Below are 24,535 nucleotides of genomic sequence, written 5' to 3'. Positions count from 1 at the left end.
GGTACCTACATGGACCATGCCCACTGGGTCCTCCCCCTCCCACTGGTAGTTCCTCTCCAACCCCGAGCAGATGTCCCGAAACCTGGCAGTGGCAATGCAATGCAGCCTTCTGGACATGGTTGAAAGATTAATATTGGTCAAGGGCACTGGGTAGAATCCTCTGGTATTGTTTGTATCGGGGCATGAGATCCTTTGCATCTAATTGCAGTTATAGCCTTGGTTTAATGGCTCAACTGAAAGATGGCATATCTGACAATGCAGCACTGGAAGTGTCAGCCAGATTCTGTGCTCATGTGGGACTTTGAGCAACAACAATTTGCATTTAGATAGCACCTTTAAGGTAGCAAAATGTCCCAAGGTAAACCCACAATCTTCTGACTTGGAGGAGAGATGGCGATGCCTGAATATTGCAGAGATAGGTTGTAATGAGTTCAGGGAAGTATTTGAAGCTGAGTGTTCGGGATCCTAGTGTTGAGTAATGGGGACTCATCACACTGGGATTAAGAACCAGTCTGAATTTGAATTAAAATACTGACTGTTCCGCAGAAGGCTTCGTTCATGTTCGTCACCTTGGAAACTATTCAATTCTATGAGGATTATATGACTTGCCACAGCACCCCTGGATTAGAGAGGAGAGATCCCAACCAGAGCTCCCACTGCTGATCTCTGTCCAATGGAAACCTCAGGTGCATGGACACAGGAGTGAGGATAGGGTCAAGGTTGGCTGATGGTGGAATAGCCTGCTGTTCCCAAGGATATCAGGGACTTGATTGAAGACCTTGAGTGACTTTGCAGACAGTGCAGGGGAAGCAGCAGGACTGGACCGCCGCGTGAGTAAACTGGAATAATGATGTGTTAAACTAGGAACCTTCGGCTTTGAAAAGAGAAGCTGTTATCAAGGTAAATATTAACAAGATGCAGCAGGACATCAGGTCAATGGTTACATATGTGAAGGGATAGTTCACAACAGATATTGGCAAGTATCTCATTACACCTAAACAGCTGGACCAGATTTGCCAAGAACACTGGGCACTGATTTAACAAAGAACACTGGGTGCTGCAATGGGGAAACAAAGGACTGATATTCTGGGGGGATGAGATCAGACTGAATGGCAACTCTTTCACCTGAACTGATCTTGCAAAGTGTTGGAAGGTGACTGGTCCCTGAGGACAGGAGCAGTGCCTCAGGAGAAAGTCAGAGGTGATGTGTGGAGTGGGGCTGGGTGTGGGGTGTAAAATTGGGAGTACATTTTGAGGCAGCACAGTGATGGAGGAAAAATAATATGGTTGGTGGAAGATGGGGGTGCTCTTGAAATATTTGCAGGGAGGGGCTTGGAGAACAGGTGCAATCTTTAGAAAGCTTAGATTATTTTTCAGAACCCTCAACTCCCAATGACCCTGCTCACTCCCACACTCTCTGATTTACTGCACTATTTCTGATCCCTTGGCTTAATGCCGAAACGCTATCACTAGTATGGACTCCTTTTGTGCTACAATTTATATAACCCTTGCTCCAGAGTCAGTTGATTGGCAATTCGAGTCCCATTTGAAGAACAGTGGGAGTCTTCCCAGTACCTTTGCCAGAACCTCTCTTTCACCTCCCACCATCCAAAACATTTTTTAGATGTATTTGTCCTTGGGTTATGGGGAAGACTGCCTTTCCCAAGTAATTTCAAAGGCCTTAAGACCATAACCATAAGATATATGAGCAGAAGTAGACCATTCGGCTCATCGAGTCTGCTCTGCCATTCAATGAGATCATGGCTGATCTGATAATCCTCAACTCCACTTTCCTGCCTTTTCACCATAACCCTTGATTCCCTTACTGATTAAAAATCTGTCTATCTCAGCCTTGAACATACTTAACGACCCAGCCTCTACAGCCCCTTGCGGTAAAGAATTCCACAGATACACTACCCACTGAGAGAAGAAATTCCTCCTCTTCTCTGTCTTAAATGGGCGACCCCCTACACTGAGATTATGCACTCTGCTCCTAGACTCTCCCACAAGGGGAAACAACCTCTCAGCATCTACCCGGTCAAGTCCCCTAAGAATCTTATATGTTTCAATAAGGTTGCCTCCCATTCTTCTAAACTCCAATGAGTACAGGCCCAACCTACTCGACCTCTTCTCATCAGAAAATCTCCCCATACCTGAGATCAACCCAGTGAACCTTCCTTGGCCTGCCTCCAAAGTCAGCATATCTTTCCTTGGATAAGGCGACCAAAACTGTTCATAGTATTCTAGGTGTGGTCTAACTAGTGCTTTGTATAGTTTTAGCAAGACTTCACTATTTTTATACTCCATTCCCTTTGAAATAAAGGCCAACATTCCATTTGCCTTCCCTATTACCTGCTGAACTTGTATGTTAGCTTTTTTGTGATTCATGCACGAGGAACCCCAAATCCCTCAGCTGCAGCTTTCTGCAGGCATGGAGAGACAACCACATATTGTGATAAGGGAGTCACATGTAGGACACACAGACTACATTATCACCTTCTCAAGAGAACCTAGCTGTGGGCTTAGATGCTGATCTTGATTGTGCTGCCCCATCCCAGTAATGAATTTGAAGAAAGCACCAGGTTGGGCAGGGTTAGTCGGTTCCAGTGAATCCGCTGGATTTTAAAACTAATCCAGTGGCTTTAATGGTCTTTTTTTCAGGTACAAACTCACAAATTACTGGATTTATTGAATTCAATTTCATATCTGGCTACTTGAATGTATGCCCTCTGCATTTTTATTCCATTATCACATTTCAGAGACCTAAAATATCCATACTAAGGGAATGCTGCACTTTTGGTGGTTAAACCTGCTCTCTCGGGATGAAAAAGATCCCAATGAATGAGAGCAGGGGTGCATTTATCCTCAAAACAACAACCTAAAAAATATTACCTGGTTATTTATATCATTGCTATTTGCAGGACCTTACATTTCCAAACTGGCTTTTACACTTATAAAGCTCCAGTTCACTAAATGTGCAGGTCTGTGTGTTCCTGGGTATAATTTAATTATGCTGCACAGGTAATAAAAGTGGTGCTGGTTAATAACCATTGTAAGGGAAAAGCCCCAAACTTTTATTTTAAAAACTTAAAACTTTTTCTACTCATAAAGCAGGTAGTTTGCCACAGGATATGGCTTTTTCAATATGCATCCTCTTTTTCCAGGCTGCAATTAGATTTGCAAAGTCGGAAACATCTTAAATTAGAAGTGTGTTTTAATTGGGTGTTCTTGCATTGTGCTCAGGGCGGGTCCTGCTTTGCAGCCACTTAAAATTCGCTTTCCCGGCCTGAACATGGCTGCCTGGCTCGCCTCTTGTTATTTTGCAGCTACGCAGCCAATCCTCAGATCCACCTGTCAATCATCTCAGGACTAACCACGTCAACGAAACATCCTGGCCAATCAGTGTCAAAGACCTTGGCAACGCCCCTTTCCAATTTGGATTTCTATTGGCTATCAGATCCGCCTGTCACAATCCGGGCCACTCAGAGGAAGCGCCCTGCCTCTTACTGCCCGCCTTCCTTTGTCGAGACGGACACCCCCGATCTGTCAATCAATACTCGGCTCTGGAGAGCGCCTACCAATCGAGACGCGGGAAGGGGGAAAACCCACCTTCTGCGCCAAGGCGTCAGACGCTGATGCACTGATCCGGCGTTGGATTGGTCGGACTGGATGCCAGTCAGGGGGCGGGGGGGCGGGATGGGGGAGCCGATTGGCCGTCGGCGGCGCGCTCCACTTTGACCCTCTTAAAGTGAATAAAACATCATGAGCGGTAGGTCGCTTTTTTTTTCAAAAAAAATAAATAATTTGGATTTAAATTAGTATTTGGGGAATGGCGGCGCGGGGCTGCGGGCGGTGAGGGATGTCTGGGTGGAGTGGGTGCAGGCGGGCTGACAGGCGGCGGCGGCGACGACGGGCGGGCCGGGGTGGGGGATGGGGCTGCGCCGGGGCCGGGCCGCTCGCTCCGGGCGCTGCCGCCAGTTTTTTTTCGCCTCCGACACTTAAAGGCGCACGGGCGGTGGGGGTAGGGGGCTGGTGCAAAATACAATTAATCAAATTCATCTTAATGAAGAATATTTTATTGCAAGATTTGCATTGCCAACTCTTGCATCTGTTGCATTGCAAATGATTTTAGTAAATTGTACAATTTTTACAAAATGTTCTAATTTTTTCTTGAGCCAACATTGTTTTGCACTGGCAATGTCATGATGTCCATTGGTTGGCAGTTGGCGGTGACAGTTGGCAACAACCCCCCTGCACTGCCCCCCACCCCCACCACCCTGGATGGTTGTCGGACAGAGATTGGTGAATGTGGGGAGGGATGTGCGCCTCCCAGAGAGGGTCTTGCAGCGTTAATGCAGCAACCTCAGGGCTGGGTAATTGCCTCTCCGCCCTGCCCCGGTCTTTGTCGTAGGGGCTCATGCTCGGGCACAGTCACGACTCTTGCCAAGCTCTGGTGTTTGAAGGCACGATCGCAGAATTGCTGCAGGGCAGAAGGAGGCCGTTCGGCCCATCGCGTCCTGTGGCTTGACTGCTGTGCACCTTATGAGTGGGCACTCGTCTGATGTAAATAGTGTTTCTCCCAGCACAGGTTGGCACTGTGGACCACTAAACACACTGTCCAACATCACACAACACTTTGGTGCCATAGAAACCATAGAAAAGCTATGGCACAGAAAGAGACTATTCAGCCCATCGTGTCTGCGCCGGCTAAAATGATATAGCCGTGCATTCTAATCCCATCTTCCAGCATCTGGTCCATAGTCTTGCCGGTTACAGCACTTCAGGTGCAGATGCAGTTATCTTTTAAATGAGTTGAGGGATTTCTGCCTCAACCACCAATTTAAGCAGTGAATTCCAGACACCTACCAACCTCTGGATGAAAAGGTTTTTCCTAATATCCCCTCTAATCCTTCTACCAATCACCATAAATCTGTGCCTCCTGATAACTGGCCTTTCCGCTAGGGGAAACAAGTCTTCCCTGTCTACTCTATCTAGGCTCCTCATAATTTTGTACACCTCAATCAAGTCACCTCTCAGCCTCCTCTGCTCCAAGGAAAACAATCCCAGCCTACCCAATCTTCAATTTTCAAGCCCTGGCAACATTTGTGTAAATCTCCTCTCTACTCTCTCCAGAGCATTTATGTCCTTCCTATAATGTGACCAGAACTGTATGCAAAACTCCCACCTAACCAATCGTTTATACAATTCCAGCATTACATCCCTGCATTATTCTATACTTTGTGCAATAAAGGAAAGCATTCCATATGCCTTCTTTACCACCGTATCTACCTATTCTGCTACCTTCAGGGACCTGTGGACATGCATTCCAAGGTCTCTCACTTCCTCAACCCTTCTCAATCTCATCCTGTTTATTGAGTCCTCTTTTGCTTTGTTTGCCCTCCCAAAATGCATAATCTCACACTTCTCCAGATTGAATTCCATTTGCCACTTTTCTGCCTACTCAGCCAAACCATTAATATCATTCTGGAGTCATCCTCTTCACTATAGTGATCACAGTCCTTCAACACCAATCACCATGTACAATACTGCAAACTTAAACTGTAAACCTAAAACTTAATACTGTAAAAGCCTGGAGGAGTATAGAAACTGCAGGGGTGAATTAGAAAAGGAAATTAAGAAAGCAAAGAGAGAATATAAAAAATATTGGCAGGTAAATTCAAAGAAAACCCAAAGATGTTTTATCAGTACATTAAGAGCAAGAAAATAACTAAGGAAAAGGTAGGGCGTATCAGAGATGTACATGGTAACTTGTGTGCACTGAAGCTGGAGATGTGGACAGGGTTCTCAATGAGTACTTTGTCTCTGTCTTCAATAAAGAGGGAGATGATGCAGACATTCTAGATAGAATAGACATAATGAGAGAGCAAGTACTAGAGGAACTGAAATCCTTGAAGGTGAATAAATCACCAGGGCTGGATGGATTGTATCTCAGGCTATTAAAGGAAGCCAGGGAGGAAATCGCGGATGCCTTGAGGATCATTTTCCAATCCTCACTAGATACATGTGAGGTACCAGAGGATTGGAGATCTACAAACGTTGTACCAATATTTAAAAAGGGTGGAAGGAGCAGGCCAGAAAATTACAGGCCAGTCGGTCTGACTTTGGTGGTGGACAAATTATTAGAATCAATTCTGAGAAACAGGATAAACTGTTACTTAGAAAGGCACGGATTGATCAGCGATAGTATGGTTTTGTTAGAGGAAGATTACGTCCTCCTAACTTAATAGGATTTTTTGCAGAAGTAACAAGGATGATTGATGAGGGTAGTACAGTGGATGTTGTCTGCATGGATTTTAGTAAGGTATTTTACAAGGTCCCACATGGCAGAATGGTCAGAAAAGTGAGATCCCATGGGATATAGGGGAAAGTCGTGAGTTAGATCCAAAATTGGCTCAGTGACAGGAAACAAAGGGTAATGGCTGGTTTTCGTTTCTGAGAATGGAAAGTGGTTTCCAGTGGCATTCCACAGGGCTCAATGTTTTGTTTGACAGGACTCAGTGTTGGGGTACTTGCTGTTTGTTGTATATATTAATGATTTTAACTTAAATGGAGGAGGCATGATTGGGAAATTTGCAGACGACACAAAAATTGGCTGTGTAGTTGATAGTGAAGAGGATAGCTGCGGATCCCAGAAGGATATCAATGGTTTGGTTGAGTGGGCAGAAAAGTGGCAAATGGAATTCAATCCAGAAAAGTTTGAGGTAATGCATTTGTGGAGGGCAAGTGCTGGGTGTTAATATAGCATATCCACTGCTGGGTGCTCATACACTGTATCCAGCACTGAGTGTAATATACTCTTATTTAGTGCTGGGCATTAATATAATATATCCAGGAGTACCTGAAAATGAGATGTCAACTTGGTGAAGCTATAACGCAGGACTGCTTGCATGTCAAACAGCAGAAGCAGCATGTGATAGACAGAGCTAAGTGACCCAACAACTCAAGGATCAGATCTAAGCTCTGCAGTCCTGCCACATCCAGTCATGAGTGGCGTTGGACAATTAAACAACTAACTGGAGGAAGAGGCTTCACAAATATCCCCATCCTCAATGATGGAGGAGCCCAGCACAGCAGTGCAAAAGATAGGGCTGATGCATTTGCTACAAGCTTCAGCCGGAAGTGCGAGTGGATGATGCATCTCAACCTCCTCGGGAGGTCCCCAGCATCACAGATGCCAGGCTTTAGCCAATTTGATTTACTCCACGTTATATCAAGAAACGACTGAAGGCACTGGATACCGCAAAGGCTATGGGCCCTGACAATATTCTGGCAATTGTACTAAAGACTTGTGCTCCAGAACTGGCTATACCCCTAGCTAAACTGATCCAGTACAGCTACAATGCTGGCATCTACCCAGCAATGTGGCTAATTTTTAAAATTATTTGTTCATGGGTTGTGGGCTTCGCTGGCTGGGCCAGCATTTATTGCCCATCCCTAGTTGCTCTTGAGAAGGTGGTGGTGAGCTGCCTTCTTGAACTGCTGCAGTTCAAGGCATGCCCTGTCCACAAAAAGCAGATGAATCCAACCCAGTCAGTTCCCGCCCCCTACTCTTGATCATCAGCACAGTGATGGAAGATGTTGTTGACAGTGCTTTCAAGCGGCTCTTGCATGTCAATAACCTGCTCACTGATGCTCAGCTTGTGTTCTGCCAGGGCCACTCAGCTCCTGACCTCATTACAGCCTTTGTCCAAAAGAGCTGAACTCCCGAGGTGAGGTGAGAGGGACTGCCCTTGACATCAAATCAGCATTTGATCGCATGTGGCATCAAGCTCGAGCAAAACTGAAGACAATGGGAATCGGGGGGGAAAGCTCTCCTCTGATTGGAGCCATACCTAGCACAAAGGAAGCTGATTGTGGTTATTGGAGGTCAATCATCTCAATCCCAGGACATCATTACAGGCATTCTTCAGAGTAGTGTCCTAATCCCAACCATCTTCAGCTATTTCATCAATGACCTTCCCTCCATCATAAGGTCAGAAGTGGGGATGTTCGCTGATGATTGCACCGTGTTCAGCACCTCAGATATGAAGCAGCCCTTGTCCAAATGCAGCAAGACCTGCACAATATCCAGGCTTGGGCTGACAAGTGACAAGTTATATTCGTGCCACGCAAGTGCCAGGCAATGACCAACAAGAGATAGTCTAACCGTCATCCCTTGACATTCAATGGCATTATCATCGCCAAATCCCCACTGTTAACATCCTGGGGGGTTACCATTGACCAGAAAATGAACTGGTCTAGCCATATAAATACTGTAGCTACAAGAGCAGGTCAGAGGTTCAGCATTCTGAGGCGAGTAACTCACCTGACTCCCCAAAGCCTGTCCACCATCTACAAGGCACGAATTAGAAGTGTGATGGCATACTCTCCACTTGCTTGTATGAGCACAGCTCCAAAAACACTCAAGCTTGGCACCATCCAGGACAAAATAGCCCAGTTGATTGGCACCTTATCCACCACTGACACACAGTGGCAGCAGTGTGTGCCATCTACAAGATGCAATGCAACAACTCACCAAGGCTCCTTCAACAGCACCTTCTAAACCTGCAATCTCTACCACCTAGAAAGACTAGGGCAGCAGATGCATGGGAACACCACCATCTGCAAGTCCCCCTCCAAGCAACTCAATGAGAACTAACCCTGAAAGATGTCTGGTCACGGTAAAACCGGAGGCAAAGGGTGCACCAAGGCCAGAGCCTGCCTCCAGTTCCCTGTTGGCCACATCCACCGGCCGCTGTGCAAAGTCACTGTGCCGAGCGTGTTGGGGCCGGAGCCCCCCGTCTATTTGGCTGCCATCCTCGAATACCTGATGGCTGAGATTCTTGAGCTGGGTGGCAACATGGCCCGGGACAACAAGAAGGCGCGCATCATCCCCTGCCACCTGCAGCTCGCCCTCTGCAACAACAAAAAGCTCAACAAGCAGCTGGGAGGGGTCACCATAGCCCAGGCTGGGGTCCTGCCCAACATCCAGGCTGTGCCGCTGTCCATGCAAACCGGACACCCTAGCAAGGTTTATGCCTGAAGGGGGCGAGATCAGAAAAAGACCCAAGCCACTCACCATCCTGACTTGGAAATATATCACCATTCTGTGCTGGGTGTAATATACTCTGTCTAGCACTGGGTGTAAAGTACAGTTTCCCAGCACTGGGTGTAATATACTGCGGTCATGGTGCTGGCTGTTGTAATTAACTATCTGATTTTTATGATCTGGGTATTATAATGTTGCAGCACTTTGTATGTAAATATTCTGGGCTCACCATGCTGAGGTGAACAAAAATGAAAATTCTGTTGGACCTAGAACCTGAAACAAAACCAGAAAATGCCTAAACCTTCTGCAGAGAGGAGACAAGTTAACATATTGTCAGATCTGGGTGGTTAAGTTGGCTGCTTTTTCAGTTCCCATGAAATGTGACTTATGGTTGAATGGGGTGGGGGGGTGGTATTGGGTGGTCAGTGTGGAGTGTCTGTGGCTCTGTGTCTAGTTGTTGCTGTGGAAGCACTTAGGATCTGAGATGTCTACAATTATCTGAGTTGTTTGCTTGCTCACCCTTGTTGACTTCTACTTTCTGACATTTATAAACAATTAATAACTTGTTGATTTCCTCTGGTGTTGGAAACAGGAAGTGATGATCAGGTTTATGTTTTAAGTGAAGCAGGGTTAGTGGAACTTGTTTTGTGGATCAATTCATCCTCGTGTCATTCAGTCCTCATTCTCAAATCATGTTTTCTGCCCTTATTAATCAGTTCCCATTATAAAGTCCTGTGCTCATATTTTTAATGGGATATGCCTATGTAAACTTGCCACACTTGTGTCAGAGATGGTGCTGTCACCTAGCTAGATCCAGAATTTTAACTTCAGTCTTGAGTGACTCCAGAGTTCATGTGTCCACTCCCTTAACTGGTGACAATTCCAGGTATTAATCACCTGTATACTAAGGAGCTTCCAGACACCAGTCCTATATTTGCCTTTTCCTAATATTGGCCAGAACACCGAGGAAGATTCCCCCACTGTCCTTTAAATAGTATCATGGAGCCTCTTACATCCATCTAAGAAGGCAGAGGGACCCTGTCTCATACAAAAGATGGCACTTCTGATAGTGCAGCATTCCCTTTGTCCTGCACTGGAATGTCAGCCTAGATGGTGTGTTTGAGTTTTTGAAGTAGGACTTGAACCCACCACTTGTTAACTTAAGAGAAATGTGCAAGTATGTCAGATGAGAACAGGTTTGGGCTCAGTCTTCTCATTGCAGCTGAACAACTTGTGCAATCTTAAAGCTCAGGCAGGTGAGGTGGTTGAGAGCAGCTGGGAACTGCTAAATCCAAACCCTACTGTGGATCTGCATCTTCAGAAGAGGAGGGAAGTAAATTTGGGGAAGGGGGTGAAGGAATGCAAAGAGTGAGCAAACGGTGAGACATGTAGATAGGTGAGCTGCTTAGGGCTCATGATGGGGATTTCTTTCCATGTGCCCTTTATAAGTAATGCTGTGTTTTCTCTTTCAGATCAGCAGGATACTATGGCTGCCACCACCACTATTAGTCCCTGTGAATATCTCCAACCAGCAGCATCAACAATGATAGAGGTAAGGGAGACATTTCTCCAGTGTATCACCTCCCATCAACCAAAAATCACAGTTCCAGGAGCCATAACACCATTTGGTCATTGGAACCAAATCATCCACTTCCCACACTTTAGGGGTCACTGGACAATGATCAGAACCTGAGTGTAATTGGTTCTCCTGTTGCCTGGCAAACTGAGTCCAGTTTGAGGGACCAAGTGTCATCTCAATAGGGGATCGGGGATTGAACTGGAGTCGCGCCTGGTTTGTTAGTTCAATTCTATGTGGGGATATGGATTTCCCTCCTGAGTCATCACTTACTTCGACTTAAAAGCTTCCCATATGTATTAACACGAGGCAGACAAAGCACATGCTTATGTCTGTTTCCATAGCTGGTTTCTCCTGGAACAGGTTGCCAGCTTGTTGCCAGAGGCTTTGGCTTGAAGGGCGTCACAATGCATCAAGCATGGCTGACCAGGAGACTCCCACTCTTGCTGCCTGCCATAGGTGAATTGGAAGGACTTACAGTTGATAATCAACCTGTCTGGTCAAATTATGAGCGCACCTTCCATGACCATCAAGTCCTGGAGTGGGACTTGAACGTGGAGATTCTGGCTGAGAGCAGGGTCGCTACCCACTGCCCCACAAGATCATCATCTAAGTCGTCAGAAGGTGCCCTGAAATTAAATTACATTCCTTATAGAAACATTCAGGTCTTTTTACCAGCCTCCTAACTCCTGTAGGTCTGGCAGCATCTGTAACTCTTTCGAGTACAAACCCGTTTCCATCTGTTTCAGATGAAGTTACATTGTTTCATAGTTTGCCATTGTGAGATTTGAACTCTCGATCTCAGGGTTACAAACCCAGTACCATAACCACTTGGCTATTTAGGCCAAGCATTCAGGGCAGTTTGACAAATCATCTGCACTAACGATGAGAGGTCTCAAATGCCAGCAGCATGTACTAATGAATTGTGGAAACGATGCCAGGTGATTTCCTGATGATATGTGCAAACACTGGCTGAGCCCCCACACCCTCCAAGAACATTTCTATGTCACTTGTCTAAATATTGTCAGGAACCACATTGGCAAACATTCTGAGACAAGATGTGAGGCATGGCTTAATGGGTAGCATTTTCGTCTGAGTCAGAAAAGTCAGGGGTTCAAACTCTGTTCTAGCGACTTGAGCACATAATCCATGCTGACACTTCCCAGTGCAATACTGAGGGAGTGCTGTCTTGGATGAGTCAGTAAACCGAGGCACCATCTGTCCCATCAGGTGGACATAAAAGATCCCATAGCACAATTTGAAGACAAGCAAAGGAGTTCTCTCCCTCCCCCATCCTAGCCAATGCTTATTCTTCAACCAAGACCACTAAAACAGATTATCTAATTTGTGGTTGTGGGAGCTTTCTGTGTACAAATTGGTTGCCATGTTTCCTGCATTACTATAGTGGCCATACTTGACTTTAAAGTGCTTTGGCATCTCTTGAGGATGTGAAAGGCACTATGCAAGACTTTCTAATGTTTCATATTTCTTTTCCTTTTTTCTTCTCTGGATGTCGCTACAGGATTCACAGCCATCTCCTCTGGCCCTCCTGGCAGCGACATGCAGCAAGATTGGCCCTCCGGCTGTGGAATCCAGCTCCTCGCCCACCCCAGTGGCTGTACAGATGGTCACCAAGAAGTTGCCACTGTTGAAGCCGGCACCAGCACCTAATGGGCAAAATGGTGGCAATTTCAGCTTAATTGGAGCTAATGGGAAAGTTTTTCAAATCCAGGGGTCACAGGTCACCGGCCAGGCCATTAGCCCCTCCATCTCTGGACAGTTAGTACTGGCTATTCAGAACCAAGCGATGGTCAGCAAAGGCTCACGGCAGAACATTCAGTATCAGGTGATCCCCCAAGTACAGACCCTGGGGGGACAGACCCTTCAGATTGCCAACGTCCAGCAAAATATGGCGGGTCAGATTCAAATCATTCCAGGGACCAACCAGGCCTTCGTCACCACTGCAGTAGCTTCCAATGCACAGAAGATCTCCCCTCAGACGATGCACATGAAGCCTGCTGTGTCACTCCCTGTCCAAGTACAGAAGATCGGGGGCACAACTGTACAAGGCCATGGCAACATCATCAAACTGGCAAGTGGTGGAAACATGGCATTGTCTGTGCCCGTTAGTAATTTGGTTGGTGCTGGCGATGGAACCGCCATTCAGTTGACTGGTGATGCCATATGTGGAGGAGGTGGCTCGACGAAGCTCAGCAAGAGGTCGAGAAGGAAATCAGCGAATCCAGCAGCGGTGACAGAAACAGTGACGCTTGTGGAGGCTTCATCGGGAAATGTCATTCAGCCGGGAACCAACGTGCTCTTGGTGCAGAGCCCTGGTTCCAACGTTATGCAGCAAGTGCAGGTGGTGCAGCAGAAACAGGAGCAGGAGGTGCAGACCATCCCCCAGCAGGCCATCCGCGTGGTGCAGGCAGCTTCCATGAGCGGCCACAACCTTCCCACCGTCCCCCAGAAATCCCCACAGAACCTGCAGGTCCAGACCAGCGAGCACAACTCCACACCGGTCATCATCAGAACCCAATCCGTCTCCTCCTCGGGACAGGTGAATTGGCACGCCTTGCAGGTGAAGAACTCCTCGGCACTTCAGCAAGGCTCTAGCCCCTCTGGCAGCTTTCCCCGGATTGCCCCAGCCGCAAGTGGGAAGAGATCCTCTGCCAGCTCTTTGATCCGGAAGGGGACTGCCCTGCCGAGGATTGCGCCAGCAGGGGGTGCCATTAACCTGAACACTGCACAGTTCACCACTGGCCAGGCAATTCAGACCATCAGCATCAACGGCTTACAGGTGCCTGGCGTTCCAGTAACTGTCACTAATGCTGCAGGTGAGAGGCAGTTTACCCGAGAAGTTTCGTAACACAGCGAGTTCTTGTGATCTGGATTGCACTGACTGGAAGGACAGTGCAAACAGATTCAAAAGTGACTTTCAAAAGGGAATTGGATAAATATTTGAAGGGGAAAAATTCACAGGGCTGTGGGGAAAGAGCAGGGGAGTGTGGGACTAATTGGATAGCTCTTTCAAAGAGCTGGCACAGGAATGATGGGCTGAATGCCCTCCTTTGCTATGTCTATGATTCTTGGGCCATGTGCAAGCATAAATAATTTATTGCAACAAGTGAAATAATTGAGAGAAACAGAGAGGCCATTGAGCCCTTTGAACCTCTTCCATCATTCTGTTAGGTTGTGGCTGATCATAGAATGACACACAGCACAGAGAGGCCATTCAGCCCATCATGCCTTTGCTGGCCCTTTGAAAGAGCTATCCAATTAGTTCCACTGCCCTGCTCTTTCCCCTTAGCCCTGTAATTTTTTCGCCTTCAAGCATTTATCCAATTCTATTTTGAAAGTTACAATTGTGTCACTTCCATCGCCCCTTCAGGCAGCACGTTCCAGATAATAAACACTCACGGCCTAAAACAATTTCATCCTGTCCTCTGGTTCTTTTGCCAGTTATCTTAAACCTGTGTTCTCTGGTAACCGAGTGGAAACAGTTTCTTTTCTTAAGTCTAATATATTATTTGAAAGTGTAGGTCAGGATACCTCAACCCCTAGTTCCTCTGTTTGCTCATTATCCCTTGATACCTGTACCCAACAATAATCTATCAATGCAGTACTTTGGCTGCACTGAGGGTTAATTGGTGCAGTGGTTTAATTGCTATCTTTGACATATGTCTGTTCTCACATGTTGGCAGTAAGGTTAAAGTGTTATCTTGGCTCTGGGTGACCCTTTTGCCTGTGAGCTGGAGGATTCTGGGTTCAAGTTCCACTCTAGAGGCTTGAGTATAAAAATTCAGGCTGACACTTCTGTGCAGTACTGAGGGAACTCTACACGCTTGGAGGAGCAGTACTGAGGGAGTGCTGCACTGTCGGAGGGGTAGTACTGAGGGAGAGCTACACTGTTGGAGGAGCAGAACTGAGGGAACGTTGCAGTCAGGATACGAAGGGAGTATTTAATTAAGAGTTTAAGGGCAGGGCTGTGAAATGAATGTGGAATTTTGGTTTATTGCTTCATATTTGCACAGTTCCCCCTCCCCCACCCCTCCAAACAATGAGTTCCTGAGGCTAAGCCCCAGATATTCTAGGTCAATAGCCAGAGGCCGTAGAGTATAGACATAAAATCATTGGCAGGAGATTTAGAGGGGAGATGAGGAGAAATGTTTTTTGACGGGATCTGGAACAGATAACCTGAAAAGCTGACGGCATACGTAATTTTAAAAGAGTGTTGTACAGGTGCCTGAGGATGAGGAAGTTACAGGATTACAGACAAAAAAACAGGGATGTGGGACTAACTGCTCTTTGAAAGAACCAGCACAGGCACTATAGGCCAAATGGCCTTCTGAGCTGTAAGTTTCTATAATTCCATGAAGGTTCCCAGTGGAGGAGTGATGCTTTTCCAGTGAGAGCGGAGAGCTGATTGGCAGGCATTTGATCTGTCCCAGTCTCACACACTCGCTGGGACATGGTGTTGGAGCTTGTTGAGGGATGCCGCAGAGTTCAGGGAGGCTGAAGATGCGATTAGAAAATAAAGGGGAAGGGCAACCAAATCCAGCTCAAACAAGATGATGAGAAAGAAATGAACATGAACAGGCCATTCAGCCCAAATGGCTGAATTCTGAAAGATCCAAGTGCAGCTTCATCACAGCATCTTAGACAATTCCACCATTTCCACCTTGCCACCTAATCTAGAAGTTCATTCCATATGCCAGTCACTCTTTGTGAAGAGGAGACAGGCCCTAAATTTGCCTATTACAAAGTTCCCTTTATCTATTATTATATTTCTGGACTTCTAATTTTCAACACTAAAGACCACTCACATTAAAGAGCCATGGCTTACACAGGGAGGGTCGTTTTCATCTTCATTCGTGAGTAGGCTGTAAGGTTCAAGAATATTGAAGAGCAAGGGGTTAAGGAGTGCGGCAGGGGTGGGGGAGAGAATATTGGAGAAGTGGGATGGAGTGAGGGTTTTGTAGGGATTTGAAGACAAGCGGTTGACCTGACAGATTCAGTGGAAGTCAGTGAGGTGAATGTGCTGAAAGGCAATAGGAATCCTGTAAGTTTGAAATTGAAGATTATGGGATTCAATTCCTGTTGGATGAAAAAACTGTATTTTTGAATAGCATGTCCATTGGTGCATTGCTTTGTAAAGGGATATCAAGGCCATGGAGAAGAAGAGCATCATTAAGACAATACCAGGGTTAAGAGGCTTTAGTTTGACAGAAGAAAGAAAGGAAAACTTGCATTTGTATAGCACCTTTCACGACTGTAGGATGTTTCAAAGTGTGTTACGGCCAATGAAGAACTTTTGAAGTGTGGTCACTGTAGCGATGTAGGAAGTTGTGATCACTTCCATTAGAACACAAAAAAGGTTGAGGAGAGCTGATAGAAGTTTCCAAATTATAAGGAATTTTGAAAAATTAAATCAGAAAAATAACTTTTACTGGTAGTGGCTGGGGAATCTAGAAAATGGAGGCAAAGTCTTAGAATAAGGGGCTGACCATTCAGGACTGAGATGAGAAGAAATTTCATCAAAAGTTTGCGAATCTTTGTAATTCTCTCTCCCAGAAACCTGTGGATGCTCAGTCTTTGAGGTTATTCAAGACAGTGGTCAATGGATTTTAGGTATTAAGGGATATGGGGTTAGTGCAGGAAAGTTCCATTGTGGTAGAAGATAAGCTATGATCTTGTCGAATGGAGAGCAGGTTCAAAAGGCCAAATTGCCTACACGAGTTTGTATTTATGTTCTCATCGAGGCAGTAAGGCAATGGTGTAAGTTTAACATCATTACTAAAAGACTGACTCCATTTTACAAAGGGTTGCTAGGACATGCAGTACCCAATGAGAAACAGTGGTGAAAGCATTATGGCTTTTAAAAGGGAAGTAAATAATTTCTTAAAATAGAAAAATTAAATCAGTTTAGGAGAGAGATGGGCAGCAGAAAAAATGTGTAGCTCTTTCAGAGAACCAGCAAAGACCTGACAGGCTGAGTCGTCTCTTGTGCTGTATGATTCTATGATTTGCTAATTAAAAATGTTGTTTTAATCCTGACAGGACAGCAACAGTTAAGTGTACAGGCAGGGGTCATGTCTCCAGTTTCTGCGAACAATATCACCATCACTGGACTGAGTCCAAGCCAGCTCAGCCAGCTGCACATGGAACCAGCTTTACCAGCTGATGAGATTGCGGAACAGCAGGTGCAACAGAACAAGAAGATGAAAAGGATGGCCTGCACTTGTCCAAATTGCAAGGATGGCGAGAAAAGGTGTGTCTTGCTTTTCATTCCTGTCTCTTTTTCTACCTTCGGGTGTCGCTTTTCTCCCATTCATTTATGGGATGTGAGCATCGCTGACAAGACCAGCATTCATTGCCTGATTCCCTATTGTCCCTTGTGAAGGAGGGAGTGAGCCACCTCCTTGAACACTGATGAGACGGGTTTCTATTATTTATTAATGGATTTTTAAAATTAATTTGTTGGGACTTGGGTTCTACAATTCCATTTGTTTATAGGTAGAATCATATGAGCATACTAATTAGAAGCAAGAATAGGCCAGTTGGCCCCATGAGCCTGCTCCGCCATTTGATAAGATCAAGGCTGATCTGATTGTGGCTTCAACTTCACTTTCCTGCCAACCCCTGATAATCTTTGACTCTCTTGTTAGTCAAGAATCTATCTATGAGACCATGTGGTGGAAGGTGCTTCCACAGTGCTATTAGGATGGGAGTTCCAGAATTCTGACCCACTGACACCAAAAGGACAAATTTTCTGCCCACTTGTTATCCTGTACAGTAGATTGTTCCTGCTGAAGACCTGGAAAGAGCTCAAGACTTGAATCTGACCCGCCTGCACCCTAAAACAGCACTACACCCCAGAGGAGTTGCTTCCCTATTATTCAGCCAATTGGGCTTGGCATCAGATGACACCAGCAGGGGGTGAATTCCCACCCCCACAGCTGTTCTGAGAATTCTGTAACTGGGGGAATAAAACTGAATACAAAACTACTGTTTAAACAAATAGTGGATCTCATTGGAGGGCGTGGGGGTAATGAGGAAGGCAGATATGACAATTTGTATTAAAAATTTTAATTAAAAATGTCCTTGGGTCTGAGTGCAGCGTATACCTGAAATGTAAACCTGTAATGCCTCCCTCAGGTTCAACACATCTGCTTTGTATATTCACAGCGTTTCATTGCTGATACTTAATATAGAGTGAGCAGAAACACTGATGAGACAGTTTCTATTATTTATTAATGGATTTTTAAAATTAATTTGTTGGGACTTGGGTTCTAAAATTCCATTTGTTTATACTTAGAATCATATGAGCCTATGAATTAGAAGCAAGAATAGGCCAGTTGGCCCCATGAGCCTGCTCCACCATTTGATAAGATCAAGGCTGATCTGATTGTGGCTTCAACTTCACTTTCCTGCCTACCCCTGACTCTCTTGTTAGTCAAGAATTTATCGACCTCTGCCTTAAAAATATTCATTGACCCTGGTACGCTGTGGGGAAGGGAGTTCCACAGACTCTCAACCCTCTGAGAGAAAACAGTTCTCCTCATCTCTGTCTTAAATGGGAGACCCTTTAGTTTTAAACCGTGTCCCCTAGTTCTAGTCTTTCCCACAAGGGGAAACATAATTTCAGTATCCACCCTGTCAAGTCCCCTCAGGATCTTGCATGTTTCAATAAGATCGCCTCTCCTCCTTCTAAACTTCAGTGGATACAGGCCCAACCTGTCCAACCTTTCCTCCTAAGATAAACCCCATCCCAGTAATCAGTCAAGTGAACCTTCTCTGAACTGCATCTAATCTAATTATGTCCTTCCTTAAATAAGGAGACCAAAACTGTACACAGTACTCTAGATGTGGTCTCAGCGACTGTAGCAAAACATCCCTACTTCTAAATTCCATTCCCTTTGCAATAAATGACAACATTCAATTAGCTTTCCTAATTAGTTGCTGTACCTGCATACTAATGTTTTCATGTGATTCATGTACACCTGGTCCTAGGCGCAACCATCTTCAGTTGCTTCATCTTCCTTCCTTCCATTTTAAGGTCAAAAGTGGGGACGTTCACTGATGATTGCACAATGTTCAGCACCATTCGTGACTCCTCAGATACTAAAACAGTCTGTGCCCATATGCAGCAAGACCTGGACAACAGTCAGGCTTGGGCTGATAAGTGACAAGTAACATTTGCACCACACAAATGACCACCTCGAACAAGGGAGAATCCCCTGACATTCAATTACATTACCATCAATGAGTCTCCCACTATCAACATTCTGGGGATTACCATCGACCAGAAACTGAACTGGACCAGCCGTAAAAATACTGTGGCTACAAGAGCAGGTTAGAGGCTGGGAATCCTACAGAAATTATTTCACCACCTGGCTCTCCTAAGCCTGTCTACCATCTGCAAGGCACAAGTCAGGAACACGATGGAATACCCTCCACTTGCCTAGATAAGTGCAGCTCCAACAACAGTCAAGAAGCTTGGCACCATCCAGAACAAAGCAGCCCGTTTGATTGGCACCCCATCCACCACCTTCAACATTCACTTCCTCCACCACCGACGTACAGTGTGGCAGTAGTGTGTACCATCTACAAGATGCACTGCAGCAACTCACTGAAGCTCCTTTGACAGCATCTTCCAAACCTGTAACCTCTGCCACCACAAAGGACAAGGGCAGCAGATGCATTGGAACACCACCACCTGTAAGATCCCCTCCAAGCCACACACCATCCTGACTTGGAACCATATCACCGTCCCTTCACTGTTGCTAGGTCAAAATCCTGGAACTCCCTTCCTAACAGCACTGTGGGTGTACCAACAACATAAGGACTGCAGTAGTTCCAGAATGTGGCTTACTATCACCTTCTCAAGGGCAATTAGAGATGGACAGTAAATGCTGGTCTAGCCAGCGATGTCTACATCCCGTGAAAGAATTTAAAAAAAACACCCAGATCCCTCTGTAATTCAGAGTTCTGGAGTCTCTCTCTCTGTTTAAATTTAAATCATGGAATGATACAGTGCAGAAGGAGGCCTTTTGGCCTATTGTGCTCTGCTGCTTCTTGAAAGAACAATCCAAATAAGACCATTGCCCCTGTTTTTTTTCCTATAGCCCTGCAAATAATTTTTCCTTCAAGGATGTATCCAATTCCTTTTTGAAAGTTGTTAACTGAAACTGCTTCCACCACCTTTTCAGGTGGGTCATTCCAGATCACAATAACTTGCTGTGTAAAACAATATTTCCTCACTTCACTTCTGGTTATTTTGCCAATCAGCTTAAATCAGTGTTCTCTGGTTACCTATTGTTCTGCCACTCGAAATAGTACACAAGAATACAACCGCTTATTCACAAAATCTAAACTGTTCGTGATTTTGAACAACTCTTATCAAATTGCCACTTAACCTTCTCTGTTCTAAGGAGAACAAGCCCACCTTCTCCAGTTTCTCCACATAACTGAGGTCCCCCATCCTTGATGCTAGCTAATAAATCTCTTCTGCACCCTATCGAAGGCCTTGACATCATGCTTTAAGTGTGGTATCCAGAATTTTCAGTTGAGATCCAGCCAATGTTTTATAAAAATTTAACATAACATAACGATTTGGTGTAACTTGTCTGCTTGGCTTCTTAGATCCTGTTTCATTGGACAGAATTATGGAGTTTCTTTCTCCAGTGATTGTGTCCTTTTTTTATCTGTGAAATTTACGTTTCTGGCAAAAATGAGGCTGGAGTGGTTTACCTGATTGACTGGCCAATTCTGCAATTGTTGCTAATCTCATTAAACCATCTGGAATTAACATGAAACAAAAACAGAAAATGCTGGAAAAACTCAGCAGGTCTGAGCATCTGTGGAGGGAGAAATAGAGTTAACGTTTCAAGTCCATATAAGCTGCCCTGAAGAAGGGTCATATGGTCTCGAAACGTTAACTCTGTTTCACTCTCCACAGATGCTGTCACACCTGCTGAGCTTTTCCAGCATTTTCTGTTTTTGTTTCAGATTTCCAGCATCTGCAGTATTTTGCTTTTATGGAATTAACATGACTTTGCCTTAAATCTAGGAGTGGAGAGGTAGGGAAGAAGAAGCACATTTGCCACATTCCAGGTTGTGAGAAGGTATTCCGGAAAACATCCTTGCTACGAGCCCACGTCCGCTTGCACACAGGGGAGCGCCCGTTTGTCTGTAGTTGGGTCTACTGTGGGAAGAGGTTCACTCGCAGCGATGAGCTACAGAGGCACTCCAGAACTCACACAGGTCAGTGCTGCACAAACAGTAATTTTATTTTTAATGGACAGTAAAGATCTTTAATCCAGTGTTTGTGGCACAGGAATGATGCCAAGTTCTGGCAGTATCAAAGGAACTTGCAGTTTGGCTTGCCTATTAATTCCAGGTGCCTTCTGTAAAAGTTTCACATGTAGCACTTTATCAAATGTCTTCTGAAATCACATCTACTGAATAGCCCTTCTTCACTGATACTGTTGCATCCTTAAGGATTCCAGTAAATTTGTGCACCATGATGTATTGCTCCAAAAGCTATGCCGACTAGCCCCTAGGACTTCTAAACTTGAGTATTGCTGTAAAAAGAGATATGTCTAAATTTTTTGTCTTGCACTCATCAGGACACTCGCAAGAATACCAATATAAGGTGAAGACAACAATTTATACTGGATGTGAAGAGAGTGCTGATTGGTTGGCAAGTGGCATCACCATGGAGAATGCACCACTGATTGTGACTGACAGTTAACTGCCAAGCTTTGTTTGAAATTTAAACCAGGCAGCTTGACCCTGATTGGTCAAGGCATTGCCCTGAGGAATACGTCAGCCAAACAAAATAAGTGACAGCCATTTGCTGACTCATTCCTCAGGGCAATTCCTTGACCATCAAGGTTTAAATTTCAGACAATGCTTGGCAGTTAATTGTCAGTCACCATCAGTGGTGCATTCTCCATGGTAATGCCACTTGCCAACCAATCAACACTCTCTTCACATACAGTTAAAAAATAGTTTTTTTTCCTTTATATTGGTTTCCTTGCCAGTGTACTGATGAGTGGAAGATGAAGAGCTTAGACATCTCTTTTTCAGCAATAGTCAAGTTCTATACTACCAAACGACCACTTCTAAACTTGTTAATGCATTGATTTTCATGTCTTTACCAAATTTGAGAAAAGGCAGATTCAAGTAAAACGTGTATTTCACAATTTCATGCTCAAATCAAGCTTTTCAAAAAACTTAGAAATGATAGGACATTCAACCGGACAGTGACAGCGTCTCACAAATTAGAACGTGCCAAAGCACCTTACAGCCAACAGAGTACTTTTGATGAGTAGCCACTGCTTTAATGTTGGAAACATGGCAGCCAATTTATACACAGCAAGATCCCACAAAGAGCAATGCGATAATGATCAAATAATGTTTTTAAGTGATGTTTGTTGAGAGGATGAATGTTGACCAGGATGCTGGGAAGAACTCCCCTGCTCTTCTTTGCAGTAGTGCTATGGCATATTTTAATTTCACGTGAGAGGACAAATGGGGTGTCATTTTAACGTTTCGTCTGAAAGACAGCATCTCAACAATGCAGTACTCCCTCAGTCTGTGGCAGCCTTCTGTCTCTAAGACAATGGTTTGCACCACGGTGGTCAACTCTGGCTCAGGATCCCCACTCTGGCATGGCAGTCTCTGCTGCATTTGCTGCAGAGGAAGACGGTGGGCTGAGAAAGTACTCCATCGGTACCGCACTGGGAAATATCAGCCTAGATTATGTATTCAAATCTCTGATGTAGGGCTTTGCAGGAGTAACCTGTAATGTTTATCATTTACGTAAAATTAAACCTCTGCGCTAATTATGTGTTGCAGGTGACAAACGCTTCGAGTGTGGACAGTGCCACAAGCGTTTCATGAGGAGTGACCACCTGACCAAACACTACAAAACACACTTGAACACAAAGAACTTGGTGTAATGACTGCGGGGCACTGGGGAGACAATGATCTCCATAGCAACACAAGTCGAACATTTTAATTTTCTTCTTTGTTTTTGCATTTTTAAAGAAAAGAAATTAACAAAAAATGTTTTCCCAGAGGGAGGGAGGGAGAGGTCATGTTTGGTCTATACTCCCCCTCCTCCTCCCTATGCTACAAATGCATTTGGACACGTCATTACTGTGGTAACCCGTATTACCAGCGAGACTGCACAGCATGAAGAGCGCAGTGGATTGGGGATGGGTTGGAGGCTACTGGAACAGAGAGAGAGGAACACAGAGAAACAATTAAGCAAACCTAGTCCCAATCTGGGATATTCTGTCCATTCCTCCCTGTGTAACACAGGAGTAGCTTTGCTGATGTCTTGTTTTCTAATGATATGTTGCCTTAGATTTTGTCACATATGATAATGAGAGCATTGTACTGTGATTGCGTGGAAGCTTTTCAATTAGTCAGTTTGCTATTACTTTTATTTTAAAAACAATATGTTTTTATTTTCCTAGTGTGATTCTGACACAGGATCATGAGGTGATTTATGTCCAAGTGAACGTCATCGTTGGACACAAGTAGAAGGAAAAAGAAAATAATTCTTTTTTTAAAAAAAGTATTGATTTTTTAAAAATGAAATCCTGGGATTGTAGTATCCTGCAATGTTTAATAGATCAATAAGCATAGTGTTTACTGTTGCTTCAAAGAAATATTGGTTGTATTTTTGAGCTTTGATTGGAAGGAAATCCGACTTTATTTTAGTATATAATTTTCGGATGATATAAGATGACTGATAATAAATTTCTTAATTGGAAGTAAATGCAGTTGGGGAAGGGGAATACAATCAATGCCCACTTTATCCTATAGAACAGCCAGGGACTCCATTTCTGCCCATTACAGTGAATAGGTTGAAAATCCCGGCTAATGTGTCCTATTCCTGTTTTTCCCATTCTCTCAGTATCATGGGTCAAAACAAAACGAGAAGATTTCCTGTGTTGTGAGTTTCCTGCAAGAAACCCTCAGGAAATCTTTCCCAGTTTATACGCAGTAGATCAAAAGAATTAAATACTAAATAGAATGGCTCCATATTCCTAAATTTGGAAGAGTGGGTTATTTTTTCTCAGTTTTCTCCCCTTTGCTCTTTGAAGGTGGTGAATCTTATGAGGGCAATGGTTCCATGGTTTCCAGCAGTTCCTTTGGTGCGTCATCCAAATGCCCGTTCTTTATATTTGAGGGAGCAACACAACCAAGGCAAATACTGTGCATGCCCAGCATTCACGTACTCAAGTTTATCTTCCATTCATAACATTTAGGACTATGAGGCAGTTCAGTTCCTTTTTTTTAAGGGTCAGTCCTCATCCTGGTGAGTGGCTGCCAGCCAGTTAAACCACTTTGTGATGCCATGCGGAAGTGATGTCAGAGCACTTTCTGCAACATCACAAGGATGTTTCTACTGTGGGAAGTGCACTATTTCCTGGCTGTGATGTCATTTCTTGTGTGTTTGTTTTTTTAAAAAAGAACTGAAATAAAATGAATTGTTTTGTGCTTTGGTTTATGTGGAAGGAGACACATGAAGTCATTTGTTTCTGTAAAGGTTTCTCAAATGTAAAGCCATTTACCCAGTGAGGTGACCTGAACTTGGGTGAAATGAATTCAGTTCTGTGTTATATCTATTCCAAACTTCTTTCTCAGCTTATGGTGAGGTATTGTGATTTATCTTTCCACTATGTAGTTTTAGTCGTCCTTACCTAAGGAAGGATATAGTTGCCTTGGAGGGAGTGTAACAAAGGTTTGATTAGGTTGATTCTTGGGATGAGGGGATATGAGGAGCAATTGAGTAGACTAAGTTTATATTCCCTGGCATTTAGAGGAATGAGAGGTGATCGTATTGAAAATGTAAAATTCTTAAGGAGTTTGACAGGGTAAATGTCAGG

The 24,535-nt window shown here is 44.6% G+C and overlaps 1 protein-coding gene across 1 annotated transcript; it reads left to right on the top strand.

Moving 5' to 3' along the window:
• Nucleotides 1-3,706: 3,706 nt before the first annotated feature.
• Nucleotides 3,707-24,152, top strand: sp2 (sp2 transcription factor). The gene is made up of 6 exons (XM_041173513.1): nt 3,707-3,769; nt 10,522-10,601; nt 12,148-13,462; nt 16,686-16,896; nt 20,698-20,891; nt 22,491-24,152. The coding sequence occupies exons 1-6, from the start codon at nt 3,763-3,765 to the stop codon at nt 22,592-22,594; spliced, it is 1,911 nt and encodes a 636-aa protein (XP_041029447.1). The 5' UTR covers nt 3,707-3,762; the 3' UTR covers nt 22,595-24,152.
• Nucleotides 24,153-24,535: the final 383 nt, after the last annotated feature.

Source organism: Carcharodon carcharias, chromosome 23 (assembly GCF_017639515.1).
Source record: "Carcharodon carcharias isolate sCarCar2 chromosome 23, sCarCar2.pri, whole genome shotgun sequence".
NCBI lineage: Eukaryota > Metazoa > Chordata > Chondrichthyes > Lamniformes > Lamnidae > Carcharodon > Carcharodon carcharias.
Note: the sequence above shows the minus strand (reverse complement) of the source record. Positions and strands in the feature narration are given on the sequence as shown.